This window comes from Glycine soja, chromosome 17, assembly GCF_004193775.1.
Source record: "Glycine soja cultivar W05 chromosome 17, ASM419377v2, whole genome shotgun sequence".
Classification (NCBI taxonomy): Eukaryota; Viridiplantae; Streptophyta; class Magnoliopsida; order Fabales; family Fabaceae; genus Glycine; species Glycine soja.
Genome location: NC_041018.1, coordinates 14,565,560 through 14,587,497, shown reverse-complemented (window position 1 = coordinate 14,587,497; position 21,938 = coordinate 14,565,560). Strand labels below are relative to the sequence as shown.

Here is a 21,938-nt window from a genome sequence, read left to right as displayed (position 1 = left end):
AAGGTAAAAAACTTGATTAGAATAAGAGAATCATATTAAAGATGATTGATTAATAAGATTTTTCGATAAGAATTAATTATCAACAAAAAGTAAAACTCTATATCAATAACATAATTAAAAAAATTAAAAAAAAACATATAAAATGAGAGTTATATTTTATAATTTCTAATAAGTTTTAGTTGAGAAAAGAGTGTATTAAAAAAATTATTGTTAAAATTTCCCTTTATTTTAAACAAATAATCTTGTCTTAACTTTAAAAAACTTAAAAATGAAGTTTTTATTTTTTTATCTAAAATCTGATCATTTCCAAACTTAAGTTAAAAAGTCAATTTTATCCATGACACATTGACTTTTGTATCAACAGGTTAAAAAGATATAGCGATAAATATCTACTATGCACCAAAATTTATAGTAGCTTCATTTCATGCATGCTATTATAGGTCTTTAATGTGAGCCCATGGTAGCAACCAGCAAGTGCGCAATACGAATTGAATACCAACTCTCAAAAGTAAATTCTCGTGTAACAAGTTGCTGCCCCTTTTTTAATATAACCTACAAACTGTCAATTTAGGGTAGAATGGACAAGTTCCTAACTTTGAAACCAAGCTTGCAATGGACCATGCATCCTTTGAAACAATACTGAATTCCGATTTTTTCTCGCAAAAATATCAACACTCACACTCTAATCGCCATGTATTTATAAACATAAATCTACAATAAAAAAAATCAATCTTAATAGTAATCTAGGATTTGAGACTTCCCTAGAAGTTAAAAGACATTCAAGATAATTATTAAACTCGTAAATACTACTTGGTACGAATAAGTAACCTAACTAAGCACAAAACTTATTTGGGGCCTATTTTGGATACAAAACAAGTATTTTTTGACAACTTTTTTTGAAAACATAAAACTTTTTCAATAGAGAAGCTCTCAAGAGCACTTTTAACCTTGTATCCAAACCGACTTTAATGTAAGACTAAACTAGATGGATCTGTCTCTAATCTACCTGCCAAATTAGGATTTTAAGCCTTCCTCAAACATGACTAGGAGAATACACGAGTGCTTGAAAGTTAATTATTTTTGGACTTAATAAACATTTGCCAATCAATGAATGATATTCACTATGTTCCAACCTGGTTGCAGCAAGTTCTGCCGGTCATTTGACCTCTCTCCCACGCACCACAACATTCTTTCGGTGCATGTTACGGAGTTGTAACGATACAAATATTATTATATTGCAAAAATGACAATAAGTAGAAACATTTGAAAGCAATAATCAACGTATGGAAATCTTGTTGTCAATGGACCCATACATGTACAAGTACAACTGCATGTGGACTAGAATTCATCACGGAAAAAAAAAGCCAGGTTTACAAACCTGCAGAATTTTGTCAACCAAACTGGAAATTTTGAAGATGACCACTGTTTCTCAAACTATACGATGAAATTGTAGCATGATTATCACTATGTGAAAAGTATAAAGGTGAACAATAGAAGACAATGAAAATGATTCTCAGAGCCACAACAAATACTTGGATTTCTTTTTTCATCTCATAATTTTGTCATATGAGGCAAGTATTAGGCAATATTTATTCTAAATCGCCTACTTGTCCAATTAGACTCCTTGGCTATAGGCGATTGGGAAAAAACATATAGCCAGACACATACGCATAATGCATCCTCATATCCATGCAACTTTAGGAATCTAGGACTCATGACCTCAAAATTAATAGAATACAATGAATATATATACAAGAGCAACTACAAAAGAACTTGCAAATCAATTATAACAAGGTGGATCAAATCATCATAAGTAAAAACCTAGATCAAGAGGGTTAAAAAGGAAAGGAAGAGATATGTAAAGAAGGGAAAGGTGGTCGAAGGATATGAGGAAAAGAAAAGTTCGTGTATCCTTGTCACTATTGTATTGTCTCTTCATATTTACTTCGCTTCAAGCTGGGTTTGCTTAAAGTCAAAAACCTCAAACATCAGACGTCTCACATCACGTTTCCCATAAACAACATATGAAAGCCCGTGAAGGGCCTGTTTAACAGTTGTAGTGACTGGGTATTTCAGTCTATAGGCACGTTGTTATGCGTCTTGAACCTTTTCGTCATATATAGTAAAATGGTGGCAATTTTTGGCCTTCAAATATCTTCCACAATACTTGTTCATAAGAAACCTGCGATGCCTATTTTGTAACCATAACCCTGGAGCATCTAAATGCTTCATCAACAATCTTTCAGCCATTACCGAATCCTGTAAAAAAATCCCAAAAAGAAAAATTATTTAGTATGCAGCATAGAAGACATAAAAAAACTGTATATGATATATTTTCCTGAATCAAACAAGAGTTTCATTCCATAAATGTAACCGAATATTAGTACGGACATACAATGAATAGAAAGTACCTGTATCTTTTGGCCAAGGTATTCTAATCTCTCATAGAAAAATTGAGGATGATCAAATTTGTACTTTGATGGATGCAAGAAACATAGCTGCAATTCAACAAGAAATTAATAGCATCAAACTCATAACAGAATCTAGGGAACCTTGAAGCTGATCTACTGACTTCACATTTTCCAAGGAAGGTTCAAGGGAGATTAAAGAAAGTTGTAAATGAATTGAATATTTCTTGATTAAACTATTAAGAATTAACATGCTCAATATTTGGGTGCTTTTAAGATGAACTTCGTTTTAATAAGGTGACTGTGCATAGGCAAACCAAGTACCGTAGAGCAATAAAAATACCTAAAACATCCAACAAACAAATTAAATGATCCAATTAGCAGGCATGATTCATTATCAATTGTGTTATACCAATACCTCAGTACTTGTCATTCTTTTTATATTTACTTTCCCCATTTCCACTGAATCACATTCAAGTATCACTACAGGTTAAATAAAAGCCCCACTTCTGACAACTTTAATTGTCTTTAAACAACTTTGATGGCCATTGTAATATGAATATTGAACCCAAGGATGGAAGCAATAGAAGCATGCATGGTTATCTATTTGTTCAGAGGTGCATCAAAGATATCCTTATTCCCTAACCGTCAAAAGTCAAGTCAACGTATATGTGATAGCCTGATAAGGCAAAATGAAAACCAGAACGAGAGGAAATAATATACCTGCAACCCAAGATCAAGCTCTATGTTCCTGGCTTTAGTAATTTCTGGAATTCTATCTTTCATTTTTAATGGATATCCAAGGACTTGCATAATCTGGGGTCTGCAATCATAATCCCATAAATTTCCTCTAAACTGATGCATGCTTGGAGGAACACAAGCTCTGAACAGTCGTGGGTGTGCAAACAAGGCATCTGCAGGAGGCAGAATGCAGAGCAGTAAACATCATTTTGTTCTTCAAATTATATTGTACAACAGGAGTTTTGCATGCACAACTCACAATAAAGTAGAAAAACAATTTTGAATTTATAGTGAAGGAAGATTAGGTTTGACATCCATAGTCCACAATATTCAGTTCCTTATGAGCTATGGTTTTTGAAACAAATAATACGATGACAGAATATAAGTGGAGCTTGCCTTATATGCAACCATATCTTGCCAGCTTATCTTGCCTTCAAACTCGGCAGATACATGATCTATATCTTCAAGTTGCCTACACAATTTGGGCTGGCAATCCTCAGCATTTGGATCCATTCCAAAGACTTCAAAAAGAACACGATACACTTCTGGCATACCAAAACAAAGATAGATTGCCCCAAACAAAGCCCAAAATACAGACCTGCCAATATAGTATAGCAAATAAAAAAAACACATTTAAGAAACAAATTATTGGCACGGGCACACACTTCACTGATTAAGGTGTTCTACAGTATATGGATTAAATTTAAAACAACAGCAAAATATATCATCATGAGAGGCCAATGAGCATTTTTTTCTCTTCTCTGTCCTAGATTTCCTTTTGACAATATGCCACTCATATTTTATTATTACTATTATTCATGAATCATAACAGATTGGTCTCCAAAGGAAGCTAGCATCAAAAGAAAAACTAATTGATCTCAAAAATATTTACACATCCTGATATAACAAACTAATGGCACACATTATGGATGATTAGGCATAGGGAGAAACAAAAAGTAGAGTCAAAGAGCCGGCCTCAACATACAAGCATCCATGTCCAAATCTGCCAGGCAGGTATTCAGTTTGAATAAAACATAACATCAACAAAATTTCCAAATCCAAATCCCCTACCCTATTGTTTAACATTTAAAAGAATACCATTATACCATGAGAGGGGGCAAAATTAGGAACTTAAAAGCAACTAAAAACACAATGTGTTAATCTAATCAATCAATTCAATTTGGCCAGTTAGGTGACTCCTACCAAATAAACCCCACATCAATGTGCTTACATAAATACATCACAGCAGACCTCCCCCTAGAATACTCAGAGTTCAGGTTTGAGCCCTAGTCATACAGTTGCTTTAAATACTGAGAGGGGGGTAACTTTGCCACCCCTAATATTTCTGTGTTCTATGGACTCAAACATGGTTATCTCTCGTAGGACGTAGAGGATACATGTAAACTCCTACTAAGAAAAGACCTACCCCAGGAATGAAGGCATGTTTACATTTTCTAAAATATTTTATTCCTTAAAAGTGAGCATATCATATTGTAAAGCAGCTAGATGGACTACAATTCCTACCATCAACGACTTCATTGAGAGCTAATTTCAAAACATGAAGCAAGTAACATTAGGGAAAAGGCTAAAAGAAATGACAGTAAACAAAGTTCACTAGCATCACTATCCCCCTAAAATGTAAACACGTCATAGTATTGAAAAATCCATCAAATTAGACCCCAAATGCTAGTAAAATATATCAACTTAGCAACTAAACTGAAGGATATCAAATTAGACCCCGATTATTTATTTACATAATCTCATGACTTTAAGAAACAGTAAAACAAAATTCACTATCATCCTAAAATGGAAGCGCATTCCTTGTATTGAAAATTAACTAACAGCAACAGATAAGAGCTACTTACTTTACAGTTGCCTCCCTTTCCTTTCGAACCAACTTGTCCATATCATCATACGGGAAGCCAACCCCCTTAATCCACCCAGGCAAGCTCTTCTTTCAGATCAACCCGAACACCCGCTCCCTCATCGGCGCCGGCGACTCCCTCGGTTACCTCTGCAAAAAATAATCGGTGAAAGCCAACTCCAACACATACTGCCCGAGAAAGAACAGCCTCGAGTGCCCGAACCGCACGTGCCGCGCCCTACTCTTCTCGCACACTTCATGCTGGAACGCCAAGTACAACAGCGTGTCGAGCTCCCTGGCGGGTTTGCTATCGTCCCTGAGCGTCACCGAGGGCTCCAGAGGGTACCCCAGTGCGTGCTTCTCCATCCAGATGTTGTCCACGTGGCCGAGCGGGGCGAAGGGAAGGCATGAGCTTAGGAACGGGAATGTGTTGAGCGCTAGCTGGGGGCTGCTGAGGAACCTGTCCGCGACTCTTTTGTCGTCTAGCGGGCGCGTGAGGATGAACCTCCGCGGGGCGCGCGTGGAGTTCGGGGTGAAGGGCGCTTGCGCTCGGTGAGCTCCCTTAGGAGGCGCTGGGGGCTGTTCTTGGGAAGCTCCTGCGGTGGGTCTATGGTTACTGCGGAAATGCGGGATTGAGTTTTTTGGGGGAGATTTGGATTGCGTTTGGAGTGAGGGAGGACGAGAAGGAGAAGAAGGTAAGTTCCATTGGTGAGGTACGAACATTACAGTTGATGTGTGTGCGGAAGTGAGAATTCGGATCTGATAACATTAACATGGATTGGTGGTTGATTAGAGGGTTTTGGGTTCGGTCTTGTTACTTGCAGGGTTTTGAGCTTCTAGTTCTTCTTCAACGATATAACTGATGGTTGGATTAGGACGACGTGTCACAGTAAATATTGTGCTTGCAAATACACTTGGTTTTAGTGTGGCAAATTTACGATAGAGGGTCATATTTATAAAGTATTTACGGATTAGGGTCCCTTTTGAAAGAAATTGCAGGGGGGTCTGTTCTGTGTTGGATGCCGCCAGTTACATCAGCGATTTAGGTGGTGCCGCCACTAACTGTGGCGAGAAAGGGCCGACACAGCAGTGAGACACTTGACAACCCGCCAATGTCAATGATGGGACATTTCTCTTCTTGAGGCATGCAAGAAGAAAGAGGAGTCGTACTGCACAGAGAGAAAACTGGGTGGGTTAATGGTTTTCTTTTCCTTTCCCTCAGATTTTTCTTCTTTTTCACTCTCTAGTTTTCATACCTCATCTCACTGATTGTGCCTTTTAGCTTTTTTTTTTTTCACTCTGGATTAGTTAGTGTGGTGGCTTCACTTGGGAGTTGGTACATTCACTCACTCACTCATCTTTCAATGGCATAAAAAAGTTTTGTTTTTTGGGGTTTTTTTAATTCACTTTTTGCATTTGGAGTATATGGGTTGGAATGAAATAATGAAAGGCTTTGGCTTCCATTATTGGTTTCTTCATTTGCATGTTTTTTCTCTTCTGGGTTTCTAGAGAATCTTGCACTTGCAGTGTAAAATGCATTTAAAGTTTTGATTTTTTTTTCCTCTGGGGTGTGGCTAATTGATTTGAAATTGGTTGGTTGTGTGTGTTTGTGTTGTGCAGGTGTTTTGAGATAATAATGCTGAGGAAGAGGAACAGGTCAGTGCAGAAGGATCAACACCACATGTGTGAAGCCAATTCAGAGCACTATTCTCAATCTCATCATGCTTTGGTGGGGCACTAATTCGGAGCACTATTTATTTTTACTGCATTTGCCGTTCAGATTGCTTAGATGATACATGCAAGTCATGCTATGAACAAGCCAATGCAAGATTTAATCCATTAAATTCTTCAACATATGAGGCTTCAGATTGCTTAGATGATACATGCAAAGACCTCATAAGCAGTGGACAAGGTAAACAATCTTCAATTTAAAATCACTTTATTTCAAAACAACGAGTAAGCTTAATTGATTTTTTTTATGCAGGTTCGTTGCAAATGTCCCGCCACTGGCATTGGCGGGTTGTCCAGTGTCTCGCTAGTGCTAGTAGCGGCACACGCTGTACCGTAGTTGGTGCTGGCGGCACCCAGCCACGTCAGCCCCATTCTCACCACAGTTAGTGGCGGCACCACCTGAATCGCTGATGCAACTGGCGGCATCCAACACAGAACAGACCCCCCTGCAATTTCTTTCAAAAGGGACCCTAATCTGTAAATACTTTATAAATATGGCCCTCTGTCGTAAATTTGCCTTTTAGTGTTTTATTACATTTGTCAATTTTTGAATTTTATTTAAAAGTATATATTTGAATGAATTGACTTATATCAAAACTAATTTTTCACCTCTGCGTTGCGATGCACGCACGGGTAAAATTTGTTTGTGTAGTTATATAATTTTATATTAAATAATATAGTTGTATAACAAAAAGAAATTATTCAATTTTTTTATTGAATTATTTATTTTTACATAAAATAAGTAAAAAAACTTTAAAAAAAATCAATTTAATAAAAGTAAGTTTTTTTTTACAAAAAGAGAATCATATCATTTCATTCATAATATTTGGAAAGATAGTGGGAATGCAATCATCAAGATCATGGATTGAACTTTGATGCCCTTGCTAGATTATGAGAAACAAGGTTGGTTTGTCTCCTTACATAACTCACCCTAGAGTTTGGAATAAAAGATAAGAATTGTCTACAATTTGATAATATCTTATGGTAAGAATTAATTCATGTTGCGACAACTGTGATATTATGTGTGATCAATTTACTCTAGGGTGACATTTCAGAAATTCAATGTATGCTTTTTAACATGCCAAATACTTCTGCTTTTGTAGGATTTGGTAGCCCATTGAAGTAGCATGTTCGAGCTTTTAAGAACAGACCATTGTTGTCTCAAAGGCACATTCCAATACCAAAAGGTGCACATTCCAATACCAAAAGGTTTGTCCTTCTTAAATATTGCAATGTCTAGATTGCACTTTATGAAACCTTGATATGGTTTTGTCCATGACATATGTTGAGGTGGACTACGATGTTGGTTGTCACGAGTTGTATGTTTGACCACAAGCCATTTTGACAAAAATATTGTTCGGAGAGTCTAATCGGTGTGACAAGTTGAACTTCAGTTTCCTCCCAGATTTTTTTATTTCTAGCCTTCTAGATGCTCCAAAGCGTGAAAGCCAAGGTGTTTTGTTGATGTTGTGGAATGGAATGGAGGAGGTAGAATATAAGCTGATTGTAGTCATCTACAGAATCCAATGAAGCTTATATAGTGTTCGAGAGACCAGCATGCTGCCAATATTCCTTAGCTTTGGGGCAAGACAGGAAGAGATGCCTCTCATTCTCAAAATGTTGGGAGCAAAAAGAACATTCAGATTGACAATGAACACCTTTTGCAGCAAGGAGAGTGGTTGGGAGGCAATTTCGAGGGGATCTCCACAAGAAGTGCTTGATTTTGGGAGGAATATTTAGGTTCCATATCTTCATCCAATCTCCCTCAACTTTGTTGTCATTCGTATCCAACAAGCTCTCCATAACTGCATGATAAGGCTCTTGAGGAACCTGTTCGCGAAGAGAGAAAAAATAGAAGATTGATCTGATGGTGAAGGAAAATGGAAAGGAGGTTGTAGTCTTTGCTAACAAAAACAAACAATTAATATTTGCCGACAAAAAAAACCTATTTACAACTTTTTTATCGTCTCGCGGGCGCATAAGAATGAACCTTCGACGGGGGGCATGTGGGGTTCAAGAGGAACGATGCTTATACTCGACGAACTCCTTGAGAAGACATTGGGAGTTGTTTTTCAGAAGCTCTTGTAGTGGGTCTATGGTTACAACGGAAATGTGAAGGGTTTGAAGTTGAAGTGTGGGATTGAGTGGTTTGGGGGAGATTTTTGGATTGGGTTAGGAGTGAGGGAGGATGAGAAGGAAAAGAAGGTGTGGGAGAGTGTGAAAGAAGAAGAGAGTTACATGGGTGAGGTATGAACATTAGAGTTGATGTGTGTGTGGAAACGAGAGTTGGGATTCGATAGCATGGATTGGTGGTTGATTAGAGGGTTTTGGGTTCGATATTATTACTTGCAGGGTTTTTGAGCTTTTAGTTCCATAATATAACTAATGGTTGGTTAGGGATGACATGTCACGATATACTACTATGCTTACAAAATAAATAGTATACACTTGGTTTTATTTACATTTGTTGATTTTTGAATTTTATTAAAAAAAATATATTTGAATGAGTTGATTTATATTCAAAATTACTTACTATAAAGAAAGTAATATAATAAATATTATTATTAACTAGAAGGGGGATTTCCAGTTCTAACTTAGTTTATCTGAATTGCCATTCATAATGATCTAACATGATTCAAGCAAAAACATGATTGTCTTATGTGATGGAAGATACACGTGGTTTAAACAAAAAATTTAAAATATAATAAAATAATCTTCACTTGTTTAAATATAATTATAATGCACATATATTGATAAAGCTATATCAATATTTATATAACTTTACCATTTTATTTCTATTCTTTTTCTCATGTATTTCACTTTAACCAAATAACCTAACATCTTATTTTATATCTATTTTTTTTCCTAATTATATCTTTTTTGTTTTTATTTGTATCCTTCGGGCTCTATTGGATTGTGCCGAATGGACTAAGCCATTGGTCGAGCCCAATGGATCATAAACTTTATATTTGAGACTCTTTGTACTATCGTACTTGAGCATGAAAGACTATATACCCTTCGATCTTCATTGGGTCAAGCCCAATGGATCATGAACTTATACTCTGGCATTTGCTATATCAACTCTCCTTTTTTTCTAAGTATACTTCCTTTAGTATTATAAATACTCAATATACCTAAAATGCCCCTATATCATCATTCCAGAAAGTACACTTCAAAATTAATGCTTTAATTTTTGTATTTGAGAAATTTAAACATCATTTCATAATTTACTTTTCAAAACACATAATTATAGGTTCTGGAAAGTACTTTTTCGAAGTAAAAAAATTTGAAAAATGTATTTTTCAAAATTTAATGAAAAAAACACGTTACATCTATTCTAAAATCCAAAAAGATGATCATTTCAGTATAGTGATAGACAAAGAAAGCTCTCTAATGTATCTATACCCCACCACTTGAACCTCTAACCAAATCACAAAATGCGCAAACCATGTATGGAGATTCAAAGATTGTAAGCACTTTTCCTAGTTTATAGCAAGAGGATAAAGCTACTAGATTAGTAAATCCAAGCAAATGAGGAAGAAAATAATATTTTGTTGTCATGAAAGTAAAAAATAAAGTGAAAGAAAGGAAGGATTCTAATGAAAGAGAGAGGGAAAGTTTTTTTTGTTGTGGAAGGAGTGCATTGTTGAAGGAGAGTGTACGATTGTGCGAGGGAAAGAAGGGGATTTGAGATAAGAAGGTTATTTAAGTCATTTGGTTTAAATAAGAAGAAGGAGAGTGTACTTAGTAAAAATGGAGAGTGGATATAGCAAATGCATATACTCCTGATACTTCTTCGTACTATCATACTTGGTAGACTATGTACCTCTTAGTCTCCATTGAGTGGTGCCCTATGGATTAAGCTACTAGCCAAACCCAATGGACTGATCAAATCCAACTCAATATGCCTAGGGTTGACCACTTCGACCATATCTACTAATAGCACCCCATTCTATAGCCTGGGGGAATCTAGTCATATCCTATCATATCCTAATTATATTTCAATCATATCTTACTTGGATTATATTTTATCTCCGTGATTTGTGGAAATAAGATATTATTAGATCTTACCATATTTAAGAATCCCTATATAAGTCATGCTCGACCGAAGGGAAAGAGTGAAATACACTTTGGTGTTCTGGAATATGAGATCTCTAACTTGAGGAGAAATCTTATTCTAGAATATCATCTACTCTATTTCTCTTCTCACAACCGAACAGAGCATGAAGGTGACTGTATGATTGGTATGGTAGGAAGAGACATGAATGACACTCATTTCAAGGATAGAGTGAAAGGTAATTCCTTCCTTGCATGCTATTGAAGTTGTCAACTTCTAAGTGTCAAGTTGGTGCTTAGTCATCTAGGTGTGTAAATTGATATTGAGTTTCTATTGGGTTAAGGTGTGTGGACTCTTTAAGCTTTTAGGGGGCAAAAATATAAGGCTTCTACTTCCTGCACTTCCTTTTTTTCTTCTTGCACCCCTATAGAAAATTAAAGGGACAAATCCTTTTTTTTTTTTGTCTCAACCCTAGTGTACCCACCCTTCTTTCCTCCTTCCCTTTATGTGGTGGTGCCGCCCACCTCCCTTGTTGCAACTTTGACACCTTAACGGCAGGAAGCAATGGCCCAACATACAAGTGGTGTATAGGAAATTTTGATAATGAAAAGAAAAGGGTGGATCGAGTATTTCAGAACATTACTTCAGCGCAATTGTGGTGTTAGTGTGTTGGATTTCATCCTGAAATCTAAGGGTGGGTCTTCACATATTTTCCTTAACCGCTTAAATCCGGTATAAGGCAATTAAAACACTTAAAGCACAAAAAGATTCAATTGGTGCAACTTTTGGTTCAAATTTTATACAATCAAACTCACAAATTCATATCAGTAACAATTAACACAAAACACAAACTGCAATTCGCACAAGACGCAACTTCTATATGCATAAGCACAAATTATTGTTCCCTAACAATACCGAGCCTTCATTTGCAAATGCATCATTTTGCAATAGCTTCCCATACTTTCGATAATCCATAATAAACAAATTAAAAGGTTTTTATTTATTTATTTGCCCAATAGGCCATTACGGAACAACCTATCCGAAATTATGATAACAAAATTTTCGGATTAGGTAATCCGGTAACAACCTGCATTTTGAATTACTTAATTTGGAATTATGTTTTCATAATTCTAGTATTGACTACTTTGTAAGGGTGGGTGAATTATGTTGTTGTATATTCTAGATTCGTTATTTCGGAATGCATTTGACATTGTTGATTTTTTATCTCTTCAAAAGGCAAAAAGTAATCCTCCAAAATGGTTATTCTGGAATTCGTATTATTTTTTTTAATATTATGAATCGTCTAATCCTAAATGATTATATGACACCTACAAAGAATCAAAGTCGAAGGTTGAACAAACAGGAATGAAGGAATGAAGACTAATATGGTCGTGGTTGAATTTCTAACTCAGAGCACCAAGGTTGATGCTCATTGACCATTTGGCTTTGCTTTGTAGATCAATATTGAAAAAAATACTTTTGTATTTTTGTAGATCAATATTTGCTTTATAATATAAATAAATAATACATTAAAAAAGTCATATTCTATAACACCATATTTTTTATTGTAAAAATTGATACACTTGAGCAACATGTCGGTGGGCAACCCATTAAGGAGACCAATATCAGGCCCAAAAGGACTATTGTCACTCCAAGGAAATGGCAAGACTATGTGTCTTAGTCATCAGTACTAGTTAGATTAAGGGGGAATGATCTATTGAATTCTAGAAGGGGCATATATATTAGTATTATGTTATTAGGATATTTTGGGAGGGGAATCCATTATGCTAGGATTCAGTTAGTAGCAAACTTTGTGGTTGGGATATATACTTGATTTTGGTATTGCATGGAATGAAGGAGAATTTGATTATTCCTTCCTCTCTCTCTTATTTCTTCTAGGAGGCTCTCTGACCTCCAATTCAGAGTACTATCACACATAAAAAATATAATTTCAATGAAGCCCGAGGAAAAATGCTAGTAATATTTACGTTGAGGATTGATATCCTTTCATTTGCCTGAAATTTGGATCTGTAAGTAATTTTACTCGATAATGAACGATCCATACAACATGAAATGGAGAATATTTCCATGTAACTCTATATGTTAAATTAAACTTTTTCTCCTAATCATGATACTACTTAATTTTTATTAATTCTTACATGAAAAAGCTTTCAAATAAATTTATAATCACAATGTAATCTGTTAGTCATGTAATTTTTTTGAAAGGGTTAGTCATATAGTTAAATTTAGTAGTTCATGGGCATTTAAAAAAATTATGAAACCAACAAAAGGCCGGTCGAATTAATAACAAAAAAGCTCATATTTAAAAGGATTCAATTTACCTAAATTTTTTGTTATCTAAGAAAAAAAAGATGAATACTTCATGGAATTACAACAATTGTAAATCACAGATTTATTTGATAATTCTTTAATGTGTAAGTGTAAGACTGAATTATATTTTTTTATGTAGAAACTAAAATAAATTAAGAATCACGTGTAAAGACTAATGTTTTAATTTAACCAAGAATATATTTCATCCATTCGAAAGGATAAATTTTGGTTCAGCATACTATATCATAATAACTTAAAAAGTTTATTCAACGTGTATAAAATTTCGCAGACAAAATTAATTCAAAATACACTTATAATAAACTAGATGTGAAGTGAAAAAAAAATGGTAAATTGAGTAATCACAGAAAGAAGAGATTTCCTTGCATAAGATTAGAGAGCCAACAATTGTTTGACACGGATATTGCTACAGTTGTTTAATGAATGCACAAAGGATGATTATTTCCTTATCTTGTTTAAGATATATCATATTGGAATCTGATTGTGTAAATTATCTTGTTTAAGATGTATCATATTGTTGTCGGATTGTGTAAATTACTGAGATTATTATTATCTCACACACAATAAGTAAGCAATCCGACAAGCATGGGCAGCTACTTTAAGGCATGCACTTGGGTCGTTTATACTTTTTATTTACATTTGTTGCGTAGTGGTTAACGATCGAGAAGTATCAGAAGCAGTGGATTGATCGATTTGTAACGAAAATAATAGCAATGGTGGTGTTGTAGGGTATCTTCGAATTTGACAGGTGGCCATAAGATTTATGTGGTGCATTATTTGGAGAGCCAATCCAAGGAAAAGATCCATAAAGAACTCATTTGGTACTGAAATGGATTTATATGAATGATCTTTCTGTCTGATGATAAGTCTGCCTTCTAAAAGGGACAGTTATTGGCTTATTATACATGATGAGGGAGCAAGATGATAGAAAATGCCTTTGATTGGTACATGAGCTAGCCTTTCATTATATTGGGGCATATCCTACCACTGCTTCTGTAACAATACCCAGGTGTCAATGTTAGGATATTTCTTATAGATTTAATGGAGGTGATAGAGGAGAATGATGGTCTTCCCAAATTTTGATAAGGTCTTTCATAGGTTTAATTCATCTACAGATTAGATAGTCATAAATAATTAATATAAATGCAAAAAAAAAGTATTTTAACAAGTTATTAATACATCATAGGAATTTTTTTAATTACAAATGATATATATTGTTAATAAATGAACAACTTACTAATTTATCATGAATTGAAATTATTGGTTGATAGAATCGAATTGGTTTAGGAACATGATTTATATGTTTGAGTTTAAAGAATTAGAGTGTAAAATTATAATTTTAAATTAAGTTATTAATTTTAGGTTAAATTAGTGTTTATTTTTTAGATTCAATTTATTTCTTTAGTTTTCTTTGAATTCAATTTGGTTTTTTAATATTTTAAATCGATTCTATTTGATGTTTTAGATTAAATCATACGAAATTATACTTTGTGGTGGTTCAAAACTATCACTAAGTGGTTTTAAATCACCATAAAATACATATTTCTTAAAATAATGAATCGATTTTAAAAATTAGAGAACCAAGTTGAATCGATTTTAAAAATTAAAAGATCAAATTGAACCTAAATAATAAATTAGAGAAAAAATAATTTAAACTTAATTTTATTTTTACACATGTAATTATGAGGAGTTGTGGGTGAGTTAAGTCAAATTGGACTACAAATTATTGATCTAAAAGTGACAATTAACTATGGGAACAAGGATGATAATGATTAATCATACTAGTAGTGACGAAAAATATGATAACAATGACGAAGAATATGAATATCGAGTTTGTCGCAATACAAATGATAACGATAATGATCATAGTAATAGTGGTAATAACTGGGGTAATGATAATGACAAATAGATGTAGAGATAATAATTAGGGCTAACAAAATTAGTAAGTGAACAAAAAAGTACCCTATTAATCCCATAGTGAGATTTAAAATAAATAAGATTTTTTTTTTTACTTCAATTAGTTAGATGTAAAGCTTTTTTGTTCCATCATTCTTTTGTTTTTTTTTATGTAACCATGATATTGAAACAAAATATTTATATTGTTGATAACTAATCTTTATCAGAAAACCTGATATATTTTATTATGATATTTTTTTTATTAATCACATTTTTTTCATCCATAAGATTTGTACTAAGATCTTATTTAAAGGTATCAAGTTCAATATCATTCAGATCAACCATTTATTAGTAACACGATCAATCACACTCATAAAATTAAGTTGATGCTTAAAAAAAAACAAATAACAAATATGAAGTGTGTAATTTCTTTTTCTTTACTACTTTCCCCTCTCCTTCCATGTTATTAATTTCTTCTTAACCAAACAGAGAGTAAAAAAAAACTAATAAAAGAATAGTGCAAACGAGAATCCGCATCTTGAATTAAAATCAACTCAGATATAAAAATAATTGGCCTAGGATGTATTAATATTCATCGTGGTTGTTGAACTTCAACCATTTTCTCCTTTGGCCGTTTTGATAATATTTGGATCAACATATATGTTTACTTTTGCATTTCAGTGTAGCACAATTTGCAATGGTCACAACCCTTTTTTGTGTGTGTGTGTATGCACAACAGTACAGAGATATCATGAATTGAAGGTGAAGAAATATCTTTTAAGAAGTAAAAATCATTACAATATAAATACTACTAAATTTTACCTTTTCTAACAAAATATTTTCCAAACATACATCTAAGTATGGAACTTTTATCATTAATCAACATATCTTAAAGCCCCAACAATCTTCCAGTTAGTTTGCGATGATAGGAAAGTGTTCATGAAACAGCCTTGTTTGTGGCTTGAGACTTTCCATGTGGAGAAAAAGTGCAGACCAGACCCCGGTAGACGCCAACCAACATGCAACTATCTCATCCTTTACACTCAAAACTCACTTAAAGCACAAACCACACACCACACACCACACACCACACACCACAAAAACACATATTCCTCGCTGTACCCTCAATAGGGTTGATTTTCTTGCATGCAACAAGACCCTACTTTGGGATTTCATAAAAGTTAATTATTTGTTTCATGATCTTCAGGTCTTAACTCCCCCTCATTATCCATGGAGCTTCTCATTCGAATAATATTTCAAAGGGATATAATATAAAGTAAGCACTCTACTTCCTTACCCTTTTGCCCTGAACATGTATATATAATATATATATATAATATTGTCTTAATATTTTTGCTACCTTTCTTTGTGCTTCATCGTCAACCGTACGGTAAAGAAACTATAGCCACCTGGAATTCTGTCTCTGACATGGTCGATGATGACAAGAGAAATAATAATCTACGACAGCTGCTAGTGATTTGTCTCTGAAAGAATTAGGAGCTTATTTTATTTCTAGTGCCATGAAGAGAGCAAGTGAATGGTATGTTTCCTCATCTTCTAAAACTCCTTCTTTGGTGGCTCTTTATAACAAACGTTCCTAACTTTCTTATGTAACGTACATTTGCTAAAACTCGTGACTTGAACTATTTGATTGCAGGGCTTATTCTCATGAGATTCCAAGTGATGTCACCATTCAAGTTGGCGAAGTTTCCTTTTCGTTACATAAGGTACTGAACCAATTCATACACAAACACTTTGCAGCATATATTAAATTATTAATCATAGATAGGATCATTAAATGGAGAATAACACTTTCTATTTCTTGGCAATTGTCAAGCAACTGTTACTTGCTTAATATTATTCACCCAATTTTATGCTTTTTATCTACAACCATAACACTTAGATTAATGATTGTTAATTTGGGATTCAATAATTACTGAGTTTCTTATATCTTGATATGCAATTTGCAGTTTCCATTAGTTTCCAAGAGTGGATACATAGGGAAACTGGTCTCAGAATCAAGTGATGCCTTCATTGAACTCTATGATGTCCCTGGTGGAGCAGAAGCATTTGAACTGGCAACAAAGTTCTGCTATGGCATAAACTTTGAAATAAGCATCGAAAACATCGCTATGCTTCGTTGCGTGGCAGAGTACCTTGACATGACAGAGGATTACTCAGTTGGAAATTTGGTGGGAAGGGCTGATTCTTACTTGAATGAAGTGGCACTCAAGACTATTTCCGGGGCCGCGTCGATCTTACACGTGTCGGAACGCCTCCTTCCGATTGCAGAGAAGGCAAAACTGGTGAGCAGATGCATAGATGCTATTGCATTCATAGCCTCCAAGGAGACTCAATTCTGTTCATCTATGAGAGGTGACATTATTGGTACTGATGGCATTGGCATGGCTTCTCACCAAAGGCCAGTGGTTCATTGGTGGGCTGAGGATCTCACAGTTCTCAGAATTGACATCTTTCAAAGAGTTCTTATTGCAATGATGGCAAGAGGGTTTAAACAGTTTGCTCTTGGCCCTGTCATTATGCTCTATGCACAGAAATCTCTACGAGGTTTGGTAAGACTAAGACCCCTTACCCAAAAGATTGAAAACATACAAATAAACATGGTTTGATATGTTATTGACTTTGTGCATTGAAAATATTCACTCTTGTGATTACCCTTAACAAATAATTGTTTCAAATACAAAATCAACTTTTATAAATAATTGTGTATCTTTTCTAAATGTTCTTGTTGTAAAGAATTTTTATATTGTCACTTCTATGATAAGTTTATTAAACTTTTTAATAACTACTTAAAAGTTATACTTTAAATGAATTCTGATTAATTCACATTGTAAATTATTTTTTTTACATGGACAACATATGAAAATTATATTAGTACTTTAAAGAATTTAAACAAAAATAATTGTCTTAAAATTACTTTTTATATAAAATAATATATTTAAAGCTAAAACATAATTTGTATAATTAATTATAACAAATAATAATGATTAACTACCACATTTAATCAAAATACAAACTGAATCATGAAACATTCTTTTGTTGGAGCAGGAGATATTTGGAAAGGATAGGAAGAAGATTGAAGTTGAAGCACAAGAAGAGCATGAAAAGAGGGTTGTTTTGGAGACACTAGTGAGCCTTCTGCCAAGGGAGAAGAATGCAATGTCAGTGAGCTTTCTTTCTATGTTGCTTAGGGCAGCAATATATCTTGAGACAACGGTTGCTTGCAGGCTTGATTTGGAAAAGAGGATGTCACTGCAGTTAGGACATGCTGTTTTAGATGATCTTCTAATTCCTTCTTATTCTTTCACTGGGGACACATTATTTGATGTAGATACGGTGCAGCGAATCATGATGAATTACCTTCAATCTGAAAAGGAAGATCATTCACCATATAATGCAGATGATGAGTATTTTTCTCCTCCTCAAAGTGATGTTTATTGGGTTGGAAAGTTGATGGAGAATTACCTTGCTGAGATAGCCACTGACAGAAATTTAGCTGTTTCAAAATTCATCACTGTTGCTGAACTAATTCCTGACCAATCAAGAGAAACAGAAGATGGGATGTATAGAGCCATAGACATCTATCTTAAGGTGAGGTTCTAAAACTAATACTCTCACTAGTGCTAATAATAGAAACTGATTTTCTCCTACTGATATAACTTTTATTAAATCCAACTCAACCATTGATATTATCTGCATGTGTAACAAATTATGGATGTGTTTTCTGTTAGTACAGGAACTTACAATCACATTTTAGTATTTTGCAAAACAACATTAGATTTCTGTCTTCTACAAAGCACATACACTAAGGCTTCACCACATTGGCTTTAGATTTTGATTTAGTTGATTTGCCAGGGTTATCTAACTTACTCCAAGTAAAAATGAGATTAAACAACCCCACAGAAGATGATTAGTTAATTAAGAAAATTGTATCAATCATCTTAAAGTACATAATTAATTCTCAGTTATCTACTATAGGCTATTTAACCTCATTTGGGGTAACACTGAAACAACATTGAACATACAATAGTATTGTCATTGAATTCAAGGATTTAACTCTAATATTCTTCTTATGTAAAATATTTACACGCGAGTTTATCATGAATACTGCTGACAAAGTAGAAATTTAAAACTCTCAGGCTCATCCTATTCTAAGTGATATGGAGAAAAAGAAAGTGTGTAGCGTGATGGACTGCCAGAAGTTATCACGAGAGGCGTGTGCACACGCTGCTCAAAACGACAGGCTTCCAGTTCAAATGGTTGTTCAAGTTCTCTACTACGAACAGCAACGCCTTCGCGATTCCATGGATAGCAGTGCAGGCTGGGATTCTCCTAACTTCCTTGACAAGGTAAATTCATCTCCCAACGAGCTCTCCATCTTGCGAAGAGAAAACCAAGACCTGAAACTAGAGATAGTGAAACTGAAAATGAGACTAAAAGAGTTTGAGAGAACTTCAATTAGATCAGCATCAAGTAGTCCTGTGATTTATGCTTCACGCTCTGCTGATAAGCCTCCTCTGCCTAGAAAGTCATTCATTAACTCTGTGTCCAAAAAGCTTGGTCGTCTTTCTCCTTTTTCACGTGGCGATGCTGCCACTATACCTCCCAAAGGTCGCGTAAAACCTGATAAGAATCGACGCCATTCCATATCCTAAGAATAAGATCGTTATGTCTGCAGGGTATACAAGTTCTAATGTTCTATCTTTGTTTTCTTAGGCTTGTAAACAGGACTAGTTTTACTTCACTGTTATACTTGTGTAGATTATATTTAATTATGCTTAAGTAAATAATAACTTTAATATGTAATTTGTAAAGGTTGGTAAAAACCAAAAGTAATGCAGAATTTCTGATTGTGTTGCATCCTAAGGTGACATAGATGCTCTATAATTACAAGAATAATAGAATCAATAATTTATCATCTGTTATCATTGGAAAAATCATTGCTGTTCTTATCAACCATGTGCACAAAACATAAATCAGTATAAAATCTTACATGACAGCATATTCGTTCTTTCAAACAACAAACGAAAGCGTAATTTGATCAAGTAGTGAAATTTCATTTAATTCTACGAATTAAAAAGTGCATAGCCTCTTGTGCTGTGCAAAAGAAAAAAAAAAGTGCATAGCTTCTTGCTGACTATTCAAATATTTATATAAGGTTAAATGTTATTAGGTGAGTAAAATTCTGTTAGAGTTAGTTAATCACTTGGTTTATTAAAATTAGTTACTTGTTAGTGCTTCATAGTAAGTACAAATAAGTGTATCATGTGCATTTTCTATATATATATATATATATATATATATATATATATATTTTTTTTTTTTTTTTTTTCATATCATCAATACAATGAGACATTTTTATGGAAGTCCTATATTGTTATTGTTCTGAGTTCTAAATTTTTGGTCTCATCAACTTGGGGTCCCTTGTATCCCTTAGATTTCTAATATTAAACTATTCATTTAGTCAGTGTAGTTGTCTTCATTTTAAATTTTAATATCTATATGAGAATTTTGTTAAGTTTTAATATCTCCACATGCATAAAAGTTAATTTTGGTTAAGTTCCCTATCATTTAACACATGGGAGAACTTTCAAGCAATATAAAACTGTTCTAAATATTTTTCTACCGGTGATAAATCAGTACAACAAATTGTGTAGGTATAAAATTATCATTTTCTGGTATAAGTAAAGACATAACTAAGCCAATAGTTTAACCTATGAATTTAATGGTCATGCACGGATAATTTAAAGCATTTTTTTTTACATTATTGTCCAATCATAATTTACTATTAATATAACATTTAAAGTAATTATTATAAAAGTCAATAAACTTATTATTATGATTGATTGTAATTGGTTGATAATATAAAACTTTTTCATGATAATTGTATAATCCTTTTTCTTTGAAAGATATTTATAATTCTGTCTGTGATCAAGAAGAAAGAGAGGAACAGAAATAATCCGTTTTTCGCTTAGTATCAACATAGCAGGAAAAAAAGAAAAAAAGAATCAAGGGTTATTAGAGTAAATATGAGGAAAGTACAATTTGATCATATTTATAAATGTGGTCATGAAAATTAAGCGGGTCAACTTGTAACAGTACAGCGACACAGACAATACATCTTTCCAACGACCATAAGATCCCTGGAAGAATACAACATCTGGTAACAGCAGTTAGTGGGGTCTGTCTTTGAATTATTGAGTCCTTTGGGGGATAAAAAAGGCTTTGGGAAAAGGTAATATGGTTCATGTGACAGCCTAGCAGTGTCCGTGCTGATGTCTGAGAGCCTAATCATCTAACAAGAAAAATAGATCATGGTTTAGGTTTGATTCATGCACATTCCAAAGGCATTAAATGTAGTTATAAGTTATACATATATATTTTGGGACAGACCTAACATAAACTATGTTAAAAGGATGTTTTAATATTAGCTGGAGAATCTGATGTCCATCTGATGGCAGACAGGAACTAGATCTCCAACTTCTTGTTGGTTACTATGTGAATGATAGGTGGAAAATAAATCACATTGGATTGGAAAGAGAATAAAAAAAAATTGTTTACCTACTTAATATGTTTAGGGTAGTAAAACAGCAATATCATCAAATGTTTTTGGCTGTTTGCATTGATCTCTCACCCAAAATTTATGCCAGGTGCAAAGAACCACCCACACTCCTTCAAGAACACGATTTATTGGGTTTTAAGAGATCTATTTGGAGAAACATTCACTTTCAGTTGGGAATTTGGATATTTTATTATTTTTGGTTAAATTAATTTTTTATCCTTTAATTTGTTTATTTAGGTTCGATTTAGTCCTCTAATTTATTTTGGACTTAATTTGATTATTTAATTTTTAAAATTGATTTTATTTAGT

The 21,938-nt window shown here is 33.9% G+C and overlaps 1 protein-coding gene and 2 pseudogenes across 2 annotated transcripts; 1 reads left to right on the top strand and 2 right to left on the bottom strand.

Moving 5' to 3' along the window:
* Positions 1 to 1,593: 1,593 nt before the first annotated feature.
* Positions 1,594 to 2,251, bottom strand: LOC114392012 (annotated as a pseudogene).
* A 446-nt stretch (positions 2,252 to 2,697) lies between these two features.
* LOC114391473 lies at positions 2,698 to 5,732 on the bottom strand (annotated as a pseudogene).
* A 10,189-nt stretch (positions 5,733 to 15,921) lies between these two features.
* On the top strand, positions 15,922 to 19,938 carry LOC114392611 (BTB/POZ domain-containing protein SR1IP1-like). Of its 2 annotated transcripts, XM_028353810.1 has the most exons (7): positions 15,922 to 16,049; positions 16,254 to 16,322; positions 16,443 to 16,586; positions 16,704 to 16,773; positions 17,017 to 17,619; positions 18,116 to 18,658; positions 19,207 to 19,722. In XM_028353810.1, the coding sequence occupies exons 3-7, from the start codon at positions 16,567 to 16,569 to the stop codon at positions 19,720 to 19,722; spliced, it is 1,752 nt and encodes a 583-aa protein (XP_028209611.1). In that variant the 5' UTR covers positions 15,922 to 16,049; positions 16,254 to 16,322; positions 16,443 to 16,566. The 2 variants fall into 2 exon arrangements, with proteins under 2 accessions (XP_028209611.1, XP_028209612.1); XM_028353811.1 differs by lacking the exon at positions 15,922 to 16,049 and having other exon boundaries at positions 16,124 to 16,322; positions 19,207 to 19,938.
* Positions 19,939 to 21,938: the final 2,000 nt, after the last annotated feature.

Excerpts from the sequence above, each read along its gene's own strand:
- LOC114392611 (XM_028353811.1), top strand. The coding sequence starts at position 16,567 with ATGAAGAGAGCAAGTGAATG. Across the intron at positions 16,587-16,703 it reads ATGAAGAGAGCAAGTGAATG|GGCTTATTCTCATGAGATTC; the intron begins GTATGTTTCCTC and ends ATTTGATTGCAG. Across the intron at positions 16,774-17,016 it reads TTTCCTTTTCGTTACATAAG|TTTCCATTAGTTTCCAAGAG; the intron begins GTACTGAACCAA and ends TGCAATTTGCAG.